General features: G+C 35.5%; 1 protein-coding gene across 2 annotated transcripts in view; it reads left to right on the top strand.

Annotated features, from left to right (window-relative positions):
* The window catches only part of LOC142358447 (programmed cell death 6-interacting protein-like), a 75545-nt gene that overhangs the window by 34394 nt on the left and 24434 nt on the right, over positions 1-16717 (top strand). For both annotated transcript variants that reach the window (XM_075409852.1, XM_075409848.1), the window contains exons 10-12: positions 5887-6108; positions 15601-15763; positions 16106-16383. In XM_075409852.1, the coding sequence (XP_075265967.1) occupies positions 5887-6108; positions 15601-15763; positions 16106-16383 (663 nt within the window). The remainder of the gene's footprint in view (positions 1-5886; positions 6109-15600; positions 15764-16105; positions 16384-16717) is intronic.

The raw sequence follows: 16717 nt of genomic DNA, 5'->3' as shown, positions 1-16717 counted from the left end.
CCCTATTTCGTCCCTCAGTTACGTGATGATATTCATTAAAATATCCATAATTAAGTGCTTTATATTAATTAATATTCAGTTAGTTTCAAGGCCATATATAGCCAGTATTCCCATCTAGGCCTGTAACCTCTAATTTGTTTATGTTTACGAGAAACAACCGCAGATTGACAGTTTTACTAGCAAACACTTCAAGTGCCTAAAAGCCTCAATATTTACTTTTTTGAAGATAAATTCACATAATCAGTAAATAACTTCATAAGAGATTATGTACTTGGTGAAGTAATTATTCTGATAAAGTAGGTGCTAATACGGAACTTGTATATGTACTTAACAAACATCAAGAGACGTACAAAAGCCGGAAATGCCCAACTTGTAGATCAGTAAATATTTGCGAAGGACCAATACAACTCAAGGCACAATCTTGCGGAACCCACTATCTCCAGAACACCAGCGAACCGACTCAGAAATCAGTTGATAAAAACTAAAACTTTCTTTCAATTATTGTGACATCTTTCTTAATTCTAACAGAGGAAATAATAAAAGATTGAACTGGCAATTCTTTTAAAATTCTTTCCAAGTCAGAGACTACTCGTCAGAAATAATGTTGAGATCGCAGATACTCCGAAACCAAGGCAACTAGTGGATATATCGCACATCCGAACCGCTCAGTAAAAGGCTTTTCCTAGCTAACTTTATTAAAATATATCTGCTAAAAATCGCACTGTGAAACATCTAAATAAGGCCTTGGAAATATGGCAATAACTACTCTAGATTATCTCCATAATTGTATCAATAACAACCCACATAAATACTCTAAAAATCTGCGTAACAGTCCCCAAGTATGCGATTCACAGAAACGGTTTTGGAAACTTTTACTTATGGTGTGAAATGTGGTCCTTAGAGGTTGACACACCTACCCCCACAACCACCCCCCCCACACACACACATGAGCATCCTCTCACCCCCCCCCAATCACCACCCCTGCACATCGCTCAGGCCGTAAGGGCCCCGTGCAGCCAAAACCGCCCTCCCACCGTTGTCCGCCCCCACTGTTGCCCCCCCCCCCCCGTGGTGCACCCCCCTCGCTGCGCTCCCCCTCACGCCCCATCAAAAAGCTAGCCTCACTAAAATGTTGCTAGCTACTGTCGAAGCAAGCCGCTCGCCGGTCGTTTGAGAGCAATTCGCTCGACGTTAGTCGGTTGTTTTTTGATATTGACTGTACCTAGTATTTTTGATACTTCGGGAAATTCTGTTAAAAATTGGTGTTCCCTCTGAAAATGTTCTAGGACGCATAACTTCATTTCAAGCCATTCAATTGGGTCAGATCTGCTCCACTCAAAATCCTCGTACCTTGGCCCATGAATTGCTCACAAACAAAGGTTTTAGCAAGACTTCAAATCGTTTTGCTCTTCAAGATTCGAAGGAGCATTGGTAGTCTGTGGTTTTTGGCGGACCGAATTTTTCTATCGCTTTTATACCGATCTGTTTTGCTTTTTAGTAGTTTGCCTTTTTGCTCAAGAGTATGAATTAAAAGCAAAAAAGTCCGGCCTCACTCCAAATTACTTTTACACTTAATAAGAAAGTTTTCTATGTGAGGATAGAAGGTGAGTACTATTTATGTTGGAAACGACAGGTCGAAATGGTTTTGACTTATTAATAGCCGCTGTCAGCTTCTTAACGGCCATTTATAGGCGCTCTCCCTTTTTAATTCTCTTTACCTTTTGATCAAGTTCGTTTTACTGAAGCCACGATTATAACGTTTGGCTCGTGACTTACCTCACTCACTTTTTCAACTAAAGGGACTTTAACATTTAAATTTTTTCACGCAATGTTACTCAATGTAGTTAATACTGTCAATGTCAAAAGTGCAAAATTAATTTTTCCCCAATAACATCCTTTTTTGATTGTTAAATAGCCGCCACCTGGCTCTCAACGGCTATTTAGGTGCTCAGTTTTTTTAAATAAGTCATGACTTTCACGTTTGATACCTGACTTACCTCACTTACTATTTCAAATGAATAGATTTCAAATTTAATTCATTCATTGATTTAACGCAATGCAGTAAGAACGGTCAGGCTCGGAACACCAAAAGAAACAGGATGAACCGATAAAGCCCGGTTATAAATTCATAGTGCATTAGGTTATCGAAGTCCATTATTAGTATTAAGCTTAATAGCTTTCAGTTTGTAAGCTAAATTAAGTATAGTTTTTGAATATAACTAAATCTGCACGCCGAATTGGAACACTTTTTGTAGTTGTGTAAATTTCTGTCAATTTATCTTTTATTTTATTTTCGATTTCAATCCCGATGTGCGTCAAGCGCGTCAACGGCAGCTATTTTTCCGGCTTTCTACCGGCTATGTTTTTCAATATACTTTTGCAGATATCATCAACCAATTTGATGCAAAAAATTGCTATGAATCATTTTTATTATACAGGTTGAATGACGTTTAGAAAATGCAACTAGTCGACACTTTGAAGGAAACATTTTGTGCTACCAGAAAATCAGTGCGGTTTTTTTTATGTGAGTTTGTCTCAAAATTGAATGAAAAATATAAAGTAATAGAGTAAAACAATTTCAATAAAATTATTTCATAGTAGGCAAGGAGGAATTGGTATGAACTTAATATTGAACGTAATATTTTTGAAAAGGCTTTTTAGTTATCTATTTTAGTAGACGCGGAGTGATAGCGAGGCTACTGTTTAGCTCGTAATTCTCTTTGAGAGCTGGTAATATTAAATTTTTTCCCTAATTTGTTTTCAATGATCTTTTGCAAACTTTTTGTTTTGGAGTTTTTTTAACACCTAGTCTCATTAATGATAGGCTTCATGGGTTGCCAATGAAGCATAACTGAATCTAACAAGTTGTTTGAATTCTTTGCAATCATTTTTATGATTTTGGTTTTTCAAAAAATTGTTTTAATGAGTCTTGCATCTTTTGTTAATTTTGCTGTTGACTTATTGCTCTCTCTGAAATTGACTGTTCTCATTAGCTTTCTAGTGCGGTAAAGTTTGATTTATTTTATTTACTTACTTTTATCTACTTTTTGTTTACTGAAGTGCCGTTTTCAAAATTTGTTGTTCTAATATTGCTTTTCAGCAATCTGAACTGCTCAGGGATGTTTTATGACTACTTAAGTTTTATCGTATGCTGTTAAGGAGTTAAGGATTTTGTATGTATTTTTGTGGTTTTAGTACTTGACGCTTCACAAATTTCGTCAGTTTTCTCCTTTTGCTTTGTCTGGCATTGATTCCATTAAGATTTTTGTTTTGTTTACGCATTTCAAGGGTGTGCAGTGTCACCATTTTCATAATCTGTTGTTATTAATTGCTCTCGTAGAGAAGCAATTAATGTTAACATGTGGGTCTTTTTTATGCAAATTTTTTTTGTAAAAAATGCCCTTGATTTCTTGCGTTTTGCGTGATCTAAAAATTTCTCAATCACAATTTCAAGCAGCTGAACTCAATTGGCGGCAATTTAATACTAAAAGTCAAAGGAAAAGTGCGCCGAAACTGGTGCCATTTTGTACTTTAAATCTTAATAGTGGTATATGTTAACCTCTAATGTGTTTATTTGAAGCCCACTATTGAACTTCTTTTGTCCCATTTAGGCTCCCCCCCCCCCCCCGACTGAAGCAGGCTGCAATCGATTAGAGCTCCCACTAGTCTTCCGAGACCAATTCTTCCGACGTTTAGTCGGTTATGTTTATTGGTTGATTCTTGAAATATTAGCTTTGAAAAAATTTTCATTTGTTAGATTCTTGTTCATTTTTGCGCATACTGTCCTAATTTAATATCGCTGTAAAAAAGTTAGCTGTCAGGCAGTTAGTTACTTCAATTCGTGGGAAATTAGTTCACGGCTTGCTTTGAAAACAGTCTGAAATGTGGGGAATGATAAGAGAATAGACCGCTGTTGCCTAATGCTGTTCCGCTGTAATTACTCAAGAAACCACATTTATGAGGATCAATTATTGACAATAAGGGACGTGCGTAGTACAGTTGGATTGGATGCTTTTAACCACTGAAGGTGGTTTGCTCAACATTAAATAGATGTTTTCAAGTATATTTATTGCTCTCAAACAAATTATAGAGCACTTTGTAGTAAGGTGCATGTTTCTGTGGATCAAAAATATGGGCTGCGCCCGTTTTAAATTCATTTTACTGTTATTTTATTGAAATGAAATGGAAAGTCCTGACAGATGAGGTTCCACGAAATTTCAGTAACTGGAAAAGCAAAAACGTATATTGTGCAATAAGGGTTATGTAATCAGTATTATAAGGACTTGTTTGCTCACGATTTTAAGTTGAGCGCAAGAAGGAGTAATTTGAAGGTAATTATAAGCTGAGTTTTTGTCAAAATATCTTTATTCAGTATTTTGTAAAGAAGAGGGATCCGATGACAACGAGAACGAATAGAGTGATAAGTCCTAGAGCAGTGATTGCAACATTAACACGGGAAGTAGAGTCATAGATATTGGATGTGTGTATTGAGGGCTGTCCAATGCCTATTGCAGTGTCTCCACTCTTGGCTATTGCTTGTTCTGTTTCGGTAAATTTTGTGTGAAAGAAAACACTGTCGAAGTCAACTTCCATTCCAGCCAAGCTTGAATCTAAAAGAAATTGTGACCTCGTTGTTTTGTAACTAATAATTCCCATTTCTGGGCTTTGTGGTAAATTAGCCCCCGAAATTTTGTTTTCTCTTGTGAATTGGTAGCAACAAGTGTCACGGGAACTGTCAAGCTCAATTGATGAAAATTATCGAATGAAATCTAAGGAATGGCGCTCTATGCTTTTGATGTTTGACAAATTCAAATCTTTTAAATGTGATCAAAATTTATAAAAAAAATCTTTTTGATCAAGAGCACAGAAGTCAATCAAGCAGCTATTGAACTTATCTTGATTAGTTTTGTTTTTGACAGAGCGACCACCCGTTGCTGTATTTGGTCTGTTGGACTTAAAGGTGCACTTATTTGATTCGGGGACTTCCAGGCGCATTCCTTTGTTTTCAGTCTCACTCTCGCTGTTTTGACTCTTTCGGTTTTTCCTTATTTCGCTCTGCTCATATGTTCCTTGTTCCTGAGTAATATTGTCCTCTCTTGACGGACCAAAATTTTCTGAAAAGAAATGAAATGAGAGGCGAACTGAGCCAAATTTAAATATTCAAAATCTTTTTAACATGTAATTCTACAGAAGTAAATACTTACCAACATCGTGAGATATTGAAGATGTCCTGTTTCCCTCACCTGCCATTTTTGGAAGGATGTATGAAATTAATTTGATACTGGATTGGAAATTTGTTTTTTTCCTGAGATGAATTGATGTATTAATTTTGCTTATGCTCCTTCCTTTTATCTTTTCTAATATGGCTTTATTGCGCTTTGATGCAATAATTGGGTTACCCGGAGTGAATTTGCCGAGGCAAGGTTAAAGCAAATATTAATATACACGTGTTTCTCTCAATGTCAGTTGCCTCGATGAACTGAATTTAGTATATTATATCTATTTGGTTTAATCTGTTTTTCGACTCCCACGATACAAATGCGGTGTTACTGTTCTAGGTCAAGATTTTCATCGTTTTTGACATTCAATCAGGACATCTGCGATATTAATATTGAACTTGTTTTTAGAGAAATCGTTACTTTTGAGGAAAATGAATTATTTCGTTGAAAAAGAGCGCTCTTTTTTAGTTAGTCTATAGTGAAGTGAGTCCATTTCTAATGAATACTTTAGTTTTGTCCCTAAAATGCAGTATCCAGGGACAGTATCCCTAAAATGCAGTTAAAAAGATTTTTGGGAAGGCTGTTTTGGAAAATTTATGTTTTATGGACAGCTTTGGCGAACAAAAAATTAAAATTTCAACAGCTGAACACGAGATTTTGTGTTTAGAGTGTACGATTATTGAGGGAGGAGCGAGAACAGGATGAAAAGTTGCGCAATCAGTACAAGCAGAAGTGGAATCGGACCCCAAGTGAACAGCTCACGAAACAGTTAACTGACGACCAGACAAAGTACCTAGCTCTCCTTCAGAGGTCAAAGGAGGCTGACATCAAAGTGAAGACACAATTTGAGAACACTATCGACTACATGCGCATTCTCTCACTCTCAAAGGTATGTCGATTTTGGCGTTCGTTACATATTGCAGTCAAATATAGGCTGTTTTCCTTGTCGGCTCTAATGTACCGATCTAAATTTCAAACTCTTAAGGAATCAAAAAAATGTCAGGAGTTTTCTCCCTATAAACTTTGGTTAGTACATGTTTGGTTAGTACATGTTTAGTTTTTAATATACCATCTCACACAGCTAGTGGTCCCTGAATATTAGTGAGCTTGATTTGGAAAACTAACGATTCAAAGAAATGTATGGAGTTTTCTCCTTATTAACTTTGGTTTGGTACAGGTTTTGTATTCCATATACCATCTCACACAGCTAGTGTTCCCTGAATATTAGTTAGCTTGATTTGGAAAACTAACGATTCAAAGAAAAGTATGGAGTTTTCTCCTTATAAACTTTGGTTTGGTACAGTTTTAGTTTTCCATACACCATCTCACACAGCTAGTGTTCCCTGAATATTAGTTAGCTTGATTTGGAAAACTAACGATTCAAAGAAATGTATGGAGTTTTCTCCTTATTAACTTTGGTTTGGTACAGGTTTAGTATTCCATATACCATCTCACACAGCTAGTGTTCCCTGAATATTAGTTAGCTTGATTTGGAAAACTAACGATTCAAAGAAAAGTATGGAGTTTTCTCCTTATAAACTTTGGTTTGGTACGGTTTTAGTTTTCCATACACCATCTCACACAGCTAGTGTTCTCTGAATATTAGTTAGCTTGATTTGGAAAATTAAGGAATCGAAAAAATGTCAGGAGTTTTCTCCATATAAACTTTGGTTAGTACATGTTTGGTTAGTACATGTTTGGTTAGTACATGTTTAGTTTTCAATATAATATCTCACACAGCTAGTGTTCCCTGAATATTAGTTAGCTTGATTTGGAAAACTAACGATTCAAAGAAATGTATGGAGTTTTCTCCTTATTAACTTTGGTTTGGTACAGGTTTAGTATTCCATATACCATCTCACACGGCTAGTCTTCCCTGAATATTAGTTAGCTTGATTTGGAAAACTAACGATTCAAAGAAAAGTATGGAGTTTTCTCCTTATAAACTTTGGTTTGGTACAGTTTTAGTTTTCCATACACCATCTCACACAGCTAGTGTTCCCTGAATATTAGTTAGCTTGATTTGGAAAACTAACGATTCAAAGAAATGTATGGAGTTTTCTCCTTATTAACTTTGGTTTGGTACAGGTTTAGTATTCCATATACCATCTCACACGGCTAGTCTTCCCTGAATATTAGTTAGCTTGATTTGGAAAACTAACGATTCAAAGAAAAGTTTGGAGTTTTCTTATAAACTTTGGTTTGGTACAGTTTTAGTTTTCCATACACCATCTCACACAGCTAGTGTTCTCTGAATATTAGTTAGCTTGATTTGGAAAATTAAGGAATCAAAAAAATGTCAGGAGTTTTCTCCATATAAACTTTGGTTAGTACATGTTTGGCTAGTACATGTTTGGTTAGTACATGTTTAGTTTTCAATATAATATCTCACACAGCTAGTGTTCCCTGAATATTAGTTAGCTTGATTTGGAAAACTAACGATTCAAAGAAATGTATGGAGTTTTCTCCTTATAAACTTTGGTTAGTACATGTTTGGTTAGTACATGTTTGGTTAGTACATGTTTAGTTTTCAATATAATATCTCACACAGCTAGTATTCCCTGAATATTAGTTAGCTTGATTTGGAAAACTAACGATTCAAAGAAATGTATGGAGTTTTCTCCTTATAAACTTTGGTTTGGTACAGTTTTAGTTTTCCATACACCATCTCACACAGCTAGTGTTCCCTGAATATTAGTTAGCTTGATTTGGAAAACTAACGATTCAAAGAAATGTATGGAGTTTTCTCCTTATTAACTTTGGTTTGGTACAGGTTTAGTATTCCATATACCATCTCACACGGCTAGTCTTCCCTGAATATTAGTTAGCTTGATTTGGAAAACTAACGATTCAAAGAAAAGTATGGAGTTTTCTCCTTATAAAAACTTTGGTTTGGTACAGTTTTAGTTTTCCATACACCATCTCACACAGCTAGTGTTCTCTGAATATTAGTTAGCTTGATTTGGAAAATTAAGGAATCAAAAAAATGTCAGGAGTTTTCTCCATATAAACTTTGGTTAGTACATGTTTGGCTAGTACATGTTTGGTTAGTACATGTTTAGTTTTCAATATAATATCTCACACAGCTAGTGTTCCCTGAATATTAGTTAGCTTGATTTGGAAAACTAACGATTCAAAGAAATGTATGGAGTTTTCTCCTTATAAACTTTGGTTTTGTACAGGTTTAGTTTTCCATACACCATCTCACACAGCTAGTGTTTCCTGAATATTAGTTAGCTTGATTTGGAAAACTAACGATTCAAAGAAAAGTATGGAGTTTTCTCCTTATAAACTTTGATTGAGTACAGGTTTAGTTCTCAATATACTCTCTCCCACAGCTAGTGTTCCCTGAATATTACTTAGCTTGATTTGGAAATTTAAGGAATCAAAGAATTGTATGGAGTTTTCTCCTAATAAACTTTGGTTTGGTACAGGTTTAGTTTTCAGTATACCATCTCACACAGCTAGTGTTCCCTGAATATTAGTTAGCTTGATTTTTTGGAAAACTAACGAATCAAAGAAATGTATGGAGTTTTCTCCTTATAAAATTTGATTGAGTACAGGTTTAGTTTTCAATATACCATCTCACACAGCTAGTGTTCCCTGAATATTAGTTTGCTTGATTTGGAAAATTAAGGAATCAAAGAAATGTATGGAGTTTTCTCCTAATAAACTTTGTTTCGGTACAGGTTTAGTTTTCCATATACCATCTCACACAGCTAGTGTTCCCTGAATATTAGTTAGCTTGATTTGGAAAACTAACGATTCAAAGAAATGTATAGAGTTTTCTCCTTATAAACTCTGGTTAGTAAGTGTTTGGTTAGTACATGTTTAGTTTTCAAAATACCATCTCACACAGCTAGTGTTCCCTGAATATTAGTTAGCTTGATTTTTTAGAAAACTAACGAATCAAAGAAATGTATGGAGTTTTCTCCTTATAAACTTTGATTGAGTACAGGTTTAATTTTCAATATACCATCTCACACAGCTATTGTTCCCTGAATATTAGTTAGCTTGATTTGCAAAACTAACGATTCAAAGAAATTTTTGGAGTTTTCTCCTTATAAACTTTGGTTTGGTACAGGTTTAGTTTTCCATATACCATCTCACACAGCTAGTGTTCACTGAATATTAGTTAGCTTGATTTGGAAAACTAACGATTCAAAGAAATGTATAGAGTTTTCTCCTTATAAACTCTGGTTAGTAAGTGTTTGGTTAGTACATGTTTAGTTTTCAAAATACCATCTCACACAGCTAGTGTTCCCTGAATATTAGTTAGCTTGATTTTTTGGAAAACTAACGAATCAAAGAAATGTATGGAGTTTTCTCCTTATAAACTTTGATTGAGTACAGGTTTAGTTTTCAATATACCATCTCACACAGCTAGTGTTCCCTGAATATTAGTTAGCTTAATTTGGAAAATTAAGGAATCAAAGAAATGTATGGAGTTTTCTCCTAATAAACTTTGGTTTGGTACAGGTTTAGTTTTCAATATACCATCTCACACAGCTAGTGTTCCCTGAATATTAGTTAGCTTGATTTCGAAAACTAACGATTCAAAGAAATTTATGGAGTTTTCTCCTTATAAACTTTGGTTTGGTGCAGGTTTAGTTTTCAATATACCATCTCACACAGCTATTGTGTCCTGAATATTAGTTAGCTTGATTTGGAAAACTAGCGATTCAAAGAAAGGTATGGAGTTTTCTCTTTATAAACTTTGGTTTGGTACAGTTTTAGTTTTCAATATACCATCTCACACAGCTATTGTTCCCTGAATATTAGTTAGCTTGATTTGAAAAACTAACGATTCAAAGAAATGTATGGAGTTTTCTTATAGACTTTGGTTTGGTACAGTTTTAGTTTTCAATATACCATCTCACACAGCTATTGTTCCCTGAATATTAGTTAGCTTGATTTGGAAAACTAACGATTCAAAGAAATGTATGGAGTTTTCTCCTTATAAACTCTGGTTAGTAAGTGTTTGGTTAGTACATGTTTAGTTTTCAAAATACCATCTCACACAGCTAGTGTTCCCTGAATATTAGTTAGCTTTTTTTGGAACATTAAGGAATCAAAGAAATGTATGGAGTTTTCTCCTAATAAACTTTGGTTTGGTACAGGTCTAGTTTTCAATATACCATCTCACACAGCTAGTGTTCCGTGAATATTAGTTAGCTTGATTTGGAGAACTAACGATTCAAAGAAATTCATGGAGTTTTCTCCTTATAAACTTTGGTTTGGTACAGGTTTAGTTTTCAATATATCATCTCACACAGCTTTTGTTCCCTGAATATTAGTTAGCTTGATTTGGAAAACTAGCGATTCAAAGAAAGGTATGGAGCTTTCTCTTTATAAACTTTGGTTTGGTACAGTTTTAGTTTTCAATATACCATCACACACAGCTATTGTTCCCTGAATATTAGTTAGCTTGATTTGGAAAACTAACGATTCAAAGAAATGTATGGAGTTTTCTTATAGACTTTGGTTTGGTACGGTTTTAGTTTTCAATATACCATCTCACACAGCTATTGTTCCCTGAATATTAGTTAGCTTGATTTGCAAAACTAACGATTCAAAGAAATGTATGGAGTTTTCTCCTTATAAACTTTGGTTTGGTACAGGTTTAGTTTTCCATATACCATCTCACACAGCTAGTGTTCCCTGAATATTAGTTAGCTTGATTTGGAAAAATAACGATTCAAAGAAATGTATGGAATTTTTCTCCTTATAAACTCTGGTTAATACGTGTTTGGTTAGTACAAGTTCAGTTTTCAAAATACCATCTCACACAGCTAGTGTTCCCTGAATATTGGTTAGCTTGATTTGGAAAATTAACGAGTCAAAGAAATGTATGGAGTTTTTTCCTGATAAACTTTGGTTTGGTACAGGTTTAGTTTTCAATATACCATCTCACACAGCTAGTGTTCCCTGAATATTAGTTAGCTTGATTTGGAAAACTAACGATTCAAAGAAATGTATGGAGTTTTCTCCTTATAAACTTTGATTGAGTACAGGTTTAGTTTTCAATATACCATCTCATACAGCTAGTGTTCCCTGAATATTAGTTAGCTTGATTTGGAAAATTGAGGAATCAAAGGAATGTAAGGAGTTTTCTCCTTTTAAACTTTGGTTAGTACATGTTGAGTTTTCAGAATGCCAGCTCACACAGCTAGTGATCCCTGAATATTAGCTTTATTTGGAAAAGTAAGTAATCAAAGAAGTGCAAGGAGTTTTCTCGTTATAAAGTTTGGTTAGTACAGGTTTAGTTTTCAGTATACCATCTCGCACAGCTACTGATCACTTAGCTTGATTTGGAAAATTAGGCGAATCAAAGAAATGAAAGGATTCTCCTCAAATAAGGATTCTAATTCGTATTCAAATTGCAATGTATGTATAGGATCAGCTGCGATTTTATACAGAGCGTTTTCTGCATTGTTTAACCAATTCGATTGGGTCTTTTAAAATCAAATGGCATTTATTTGAAGTCATTTTTACCACAAAAGTAGTTAAATTGCGTGTTATAAATAATGGTGTTATGTATTCGATTCATTTATTCCTAGTCGCATTTCCTTTTGTAATGACCCTTTTGAGCTCTACGGCCGGCAAGAGACTTAGCTGTCGTTATAACCTTACCTTTGATGTCAAAAATGTTTTTTTTGTCTTACGATTCTGAAAGTTAACCAAAGCTATGTCCCTTAATTCATCTGCTTTTTTTTCGTTTCAAATTGTTCTGGAAAAATAGGAAATGGAAGTGTTGAATTTGTCGCTGTTTTTTAATAAAGGAGCGAAAATTATAAATAAACTGTGGAGCATCTTTTTCGTAAGCAATTTTTGAAGCTATCCGCAGTTCGGTACTTGATTTCACTTTGCTGTAGTTTGTAATAAGTAGGAAAGATATTCGGCGTCCACATGAATTGGAGCAATTATTTTTGGTGAACTTGTACAATTTGATAGAATCTAGAATATGACATGGTTTGTTAAAATCAATTTTAGCATGCAATGCATGTAAGTTTGTATATTTTAATGATTCTGCCGTTCATGCTGTGTTTTTGCATTGACTAGTGTTTAGGAGATTGTTAAACATATTAAGTTTGTCCATCATTCGGCTTTGTTTCCGTGTAATCTGTTCGTTCAAATACGACAAACTTGATTCTACAGAATTTAATTGTATTGCCCTACATCCCCATCCCCGTCGCTTGGCCCCCACCCCTCGCCTTCAACGCTTGACCCCCTCCACTCTCACCACCGCCGTCCTTAAGCCCTAGCTGGCTACTACCGATGCCAACTGCTCGCCTGTCGTTTGGCAATTCACCCGACGTTAGTCGGTTTTGTTTAAATTTTCAATTATTTCTGGATTGCAAATGTTATGTTAGTAGAGTTAACGGCAAACGGAGGAGCGAATTAGTATGCAGGTTGTATGGTCATCTTCTTGAGATCAAAATATACGTTTGACGAAGAGATGAATTACTCATGAACAATTGAAGCAATTATTTTAAACGTGTTTTTAGACAAAGTTTTTGCTTGACCGTTTTTGCGCTTTTGTTCTAGAACATTCTTTGACTTCTCAACTGACTTAAATTCTTCTTTTTTGAGAGATTTCAGTTTTTCTCACTCCGAAGTAAAGTTTGTTAAAAAATAATAGCGCTTGTATCATAGAAAATAACAAGGGAACCATTACCGAGTGGTGAATGCTTCAGTCGGGGATTCTGGAGGCAGGATGCTCGAATCCTTACCACCTGAGTTAAATTTCCCCGCCTGTCGTTCGGGAGCAATTTGTCCGACGATAGTCGGCTTATGTTTACTGGATCTAAAATCTTCCTGCGGTATCAATTTGTTTTCGGCCTTTTGTTTGGCTGGTTTTCTATTATTATTGATTATTTTTTTTGTGTTTTATTTGCTTTTATTTATGTCCTATAGACGTTCTTTGTTTAATTAAAAAGACAGATATGGAGTTTTGACGGCTAGTTTGGTTAGTCCAATTCTATTAGATTTTAATAATAGACGCTGTAAAACGGCGGGTGGTCTCCTTTTTATTCGCGTTACGCTTTGATCGCGTTCTTTTGATATCAAGGATTTCATGTTCGACCTACCTCACTCACTGTTTCTACTTTAGAATTGAGAATTAATTGAACAACTGCGTTTCGTGTAGTAAATTACGTTTAAGTCGAAAGAAGTTAAAAAAAACAAAGAGGTTAATGCCATGGCATTAGAGCTTTGTTCCTTGAAACTCAGTGCATTATAAATCTGAAGTAGTTTGGGTGAATGCTAACTGTTTTGAGTATTCAGTCTATTGTCTTTCAGTTTAGAGACCGAATCCAGCATTTTCATTGAATCTTTTGAAACTGTGGAACAAGTTATGGCAGTTTGGTTTATTTTGTGTTTCTATGTGTTTCAAGCACAACGTCGGTCAGTGGTCGACAGCGGCTTTTTTCTGGAAATCTACTGGCTAACCTTTGTTGAAGTGGCTATTTGATTCAATTTTTTGTTGAAATCGTATGAGGTGTACTGTTCAATAGCCGCCGTCAGCCCCTCAATGGCTATTAATTAAGCGCTCTTCTTTTTAATTCGCTTTACCATCAGGTTTTTCGTTCTACATAAGTCACGATTTTGACGTTTAACTTCTTACTTCCCTCACTGTTTCAACTCAATGGATTTTAAATTCTTTCACGTTTTTAATTATGTCATAAAGTGAATACGGTCAAACTCAAAAGAGCAAAATCAAGCCAAGAGGGATAAACATAAAGCCCGATCATTAAGTCATAATGCATTAGGTTATCAAAGTTCATTGAAGCGATTGCTAGCTGGCATTAGTATTATGCTCAATAGCCTTCAGTTTAGAAGCTGAATTAAGTGAAATTTTAGAATCTAACCTAATATGCTGCATTTGCACATCAAAAGAGAACACTTTGACACTTATAAAAATTCTATCTATTTCCATCTCTTAATTTTTTCTTATTCTGTTTCAATCTCAATATTCGTCGAGCGGGCCAACGGCGGCTATTTTCCGGCAATTTGCCGGCTATTTTTTCGATGAAATTTAATAATAAAGTTTTCTGGATTGTTGATTGTGACTGTGATTTTGCCATGTTTTTATTGCGCTATTGTTGATTTTTTGAATAATTAGTGGCTCTGAAATAAGGAAAAGAGTAATTCACGCTGCGTTAAAAAGTGTGATATTCGGATTCCATAAATGTTTTTGCCCTCGTTAATTGCTCTCAAACGAAATTTTTAACAATTATATTAGTCCTGTGGTCTTTTTTATGCCATTTTTTGCATGACTGATTTTCGTCTTATCCATGTACACTTCCTCGAAAACGAGATAAACAGGTAGCACTCGGAAGGCATTAAGTGGCGGAGAAGCTTTCCTAGAACCTGAAACCCTACTGGCCTCTCAGTATGCAATTCACTGACACTGTTTTGAGGAGACTTTTTAAGGTGTGAAGGGTGGTTCTTAGTTTTAAAAGTTTGACCCCCGCAGTGACCAATATTTTTTGGTCACACGTGACTTACCTCTCTCAAAATGAGTTCTCCTCTCGCAAAATGATTTTCGCTTCCTTCAATTGGAGTATTTGTGGTCAATAGAGGATAATTTAATCTATTTTAAGGGCAGCTCTGCAGTTCATAAGTCTTAATCAATTAAGACATAACAAGATTTTCGACTTTTTTAATAGCCGCGAAGCGATAGAGGCTATTATTGGGGACATCGTGTTTTTTTAATTGGTTGTCTCCATCGATAATTCTTGCGGCCTGACTTCTGGCAATTGATTTTTTCAATTTCAGTGACTTCTACTGCTTTGCGATTAAAATTTGTGTGCGTGACGTCATTTGTTCTGCTTTTAGGTCAATTGCGTGACTTAACTCACTCAAAAAAATGACTTCTGAACTCACTTAGTGAACTTTAAATTTTATGAAATTCACTAGTCTGCATCACGGTGTACATTTAAGTGGTGACAAACGTATATGCCCTAATTTTTGAGTATTAGAGTCCTGAGTTTTTGATTTCGAATATTGATTTTGAAAAAGTTCTAAGGGCTTTTTCCCTATAGAGCTTATGTCTCATAAAAGTGACAGTCCGAATCAAACCCAAAAACTCTATTAAAGGACTGATGGTCAATCTGTCTATCTTATTTCTTAGTTGTTTCATTTCATGGAAGGCTACAAGCGTCTATCGCGGCTATTTTCAGGCGACCTGCTTTTCAAAATTTTGTTTAGCTATCTTTTTGTTTTGGCGACTAAAATTCTATGAAGCTATCGTAGCAATTTTCTGGGTAACTGCCGGCTATGTTCATTGCCTACTCTTTAAGACTAGAGCTGCTCTTCTTTAGAACTATATGGGATTTATGTTATTTTTGGAATATCGAATTTTTTAAATTTGTTTTAGGCCGAAATAGAGGGAAAGCTGCCGTCTTCGCAATCGAATGACGCGACTCGTTCTCCGGAGGCACAGCAGCTGCGTGAACTGATGAAGGAAGTTGATGCTATCAAGGTGCAGAGGTCGCGTATTGAAGAGAAGCTGCAAGCCAAAACAGACACGGCCACCATCAGTGAGTACAGGCTCTCAGATCACCCACATTTGTTGTTGATGGCGAAGAACGCATCCAAGGGCAATGTTTTAAAATCAAAAATAGATTGTCCTAATTTTCATATGAGGATAATTTTTCCTATGTTGCCTGCGTGGTTCGTTTTTAAAAAAAAAAACTTGGATCAACTAAGCCCGAATCCTCCTAATGTTGCAAAATTGATCATTAGGTCATTAGTGACCATAAAGGCCAGTTCGGGGCTGTTTGCTCAAATTGGAGACATTTGACGAGGTACTTTTAGGGAATTAGTTTCAAATGTTCCGTCGCTATTTTGAAATGACTTACTACGACTTGTGATTTTTGCAGAAGCTAAGTTTCTGGGTGAAATGACTCCCAGTGGGAGTGTCGAGGCTGCGTCTGTGACAGAAACCCTGTTAAACGAGATGCTTGGAGATGCAAGGACTGATTTAGGAGAAACTTTCATGAAACAGGAGCAGCTCCTCGAGCAAATCCAGACTGTCCATTCGCGCTTCGCACAGTTCTCTTCCGGCAACAATGAAGTGCGTGATGAGTTTCTCAAGAAGCTCGCACAAGCATACGATGCCTACGAGACGCTCGTAAACCACTTGGGTGAAGGTCAAAAGGTACGAAATTGCACATTTTGTTCAATATTCTATTTTTAAAATCATCATAAATTTAAATTTCACGGAGAACTGATTGACACTCTTGAAAGTCATTGAATTTATTTCTGTCAACATAGGTTTGAAGGGAATTTTTAATCGGGTCAATTTTCAGAGTTAAGCGTTGTTTAGACCGGATTGGCTAATTTTAATCTGGAAAAAAAGAATACTGACCAAAGAGAATTGCTATCCTTATAGAGTGGTATCAAAAGGCGTGACATATCTATGAAATGTATTATTTTAATCAGCTCGCTTATTTAGCTCGTATGGAAAGTCAAAAAATGATTTGAAGATTTTT

This window comes from Convolutriloba macropyga, chromosome 2 (genome assembly GCF_964194025.1).
Source record: "Convolutriloba macropyga chromosome 2, txConMacr16.3, whole genome shotgun sequence".
In the NCBI taxonomy this organism is placed as follows: Eukaryota; Metazoa; Xenacoelomorpha; order Acoela; family Convolutidae; genus Convolutriloba; species Convolutriloba macropyga.
The sequence above is the reverse complement of the archived record's forward strand: the minus strand, read 5'-3'. Positions and strand labels throughout refer to the sequence as shown.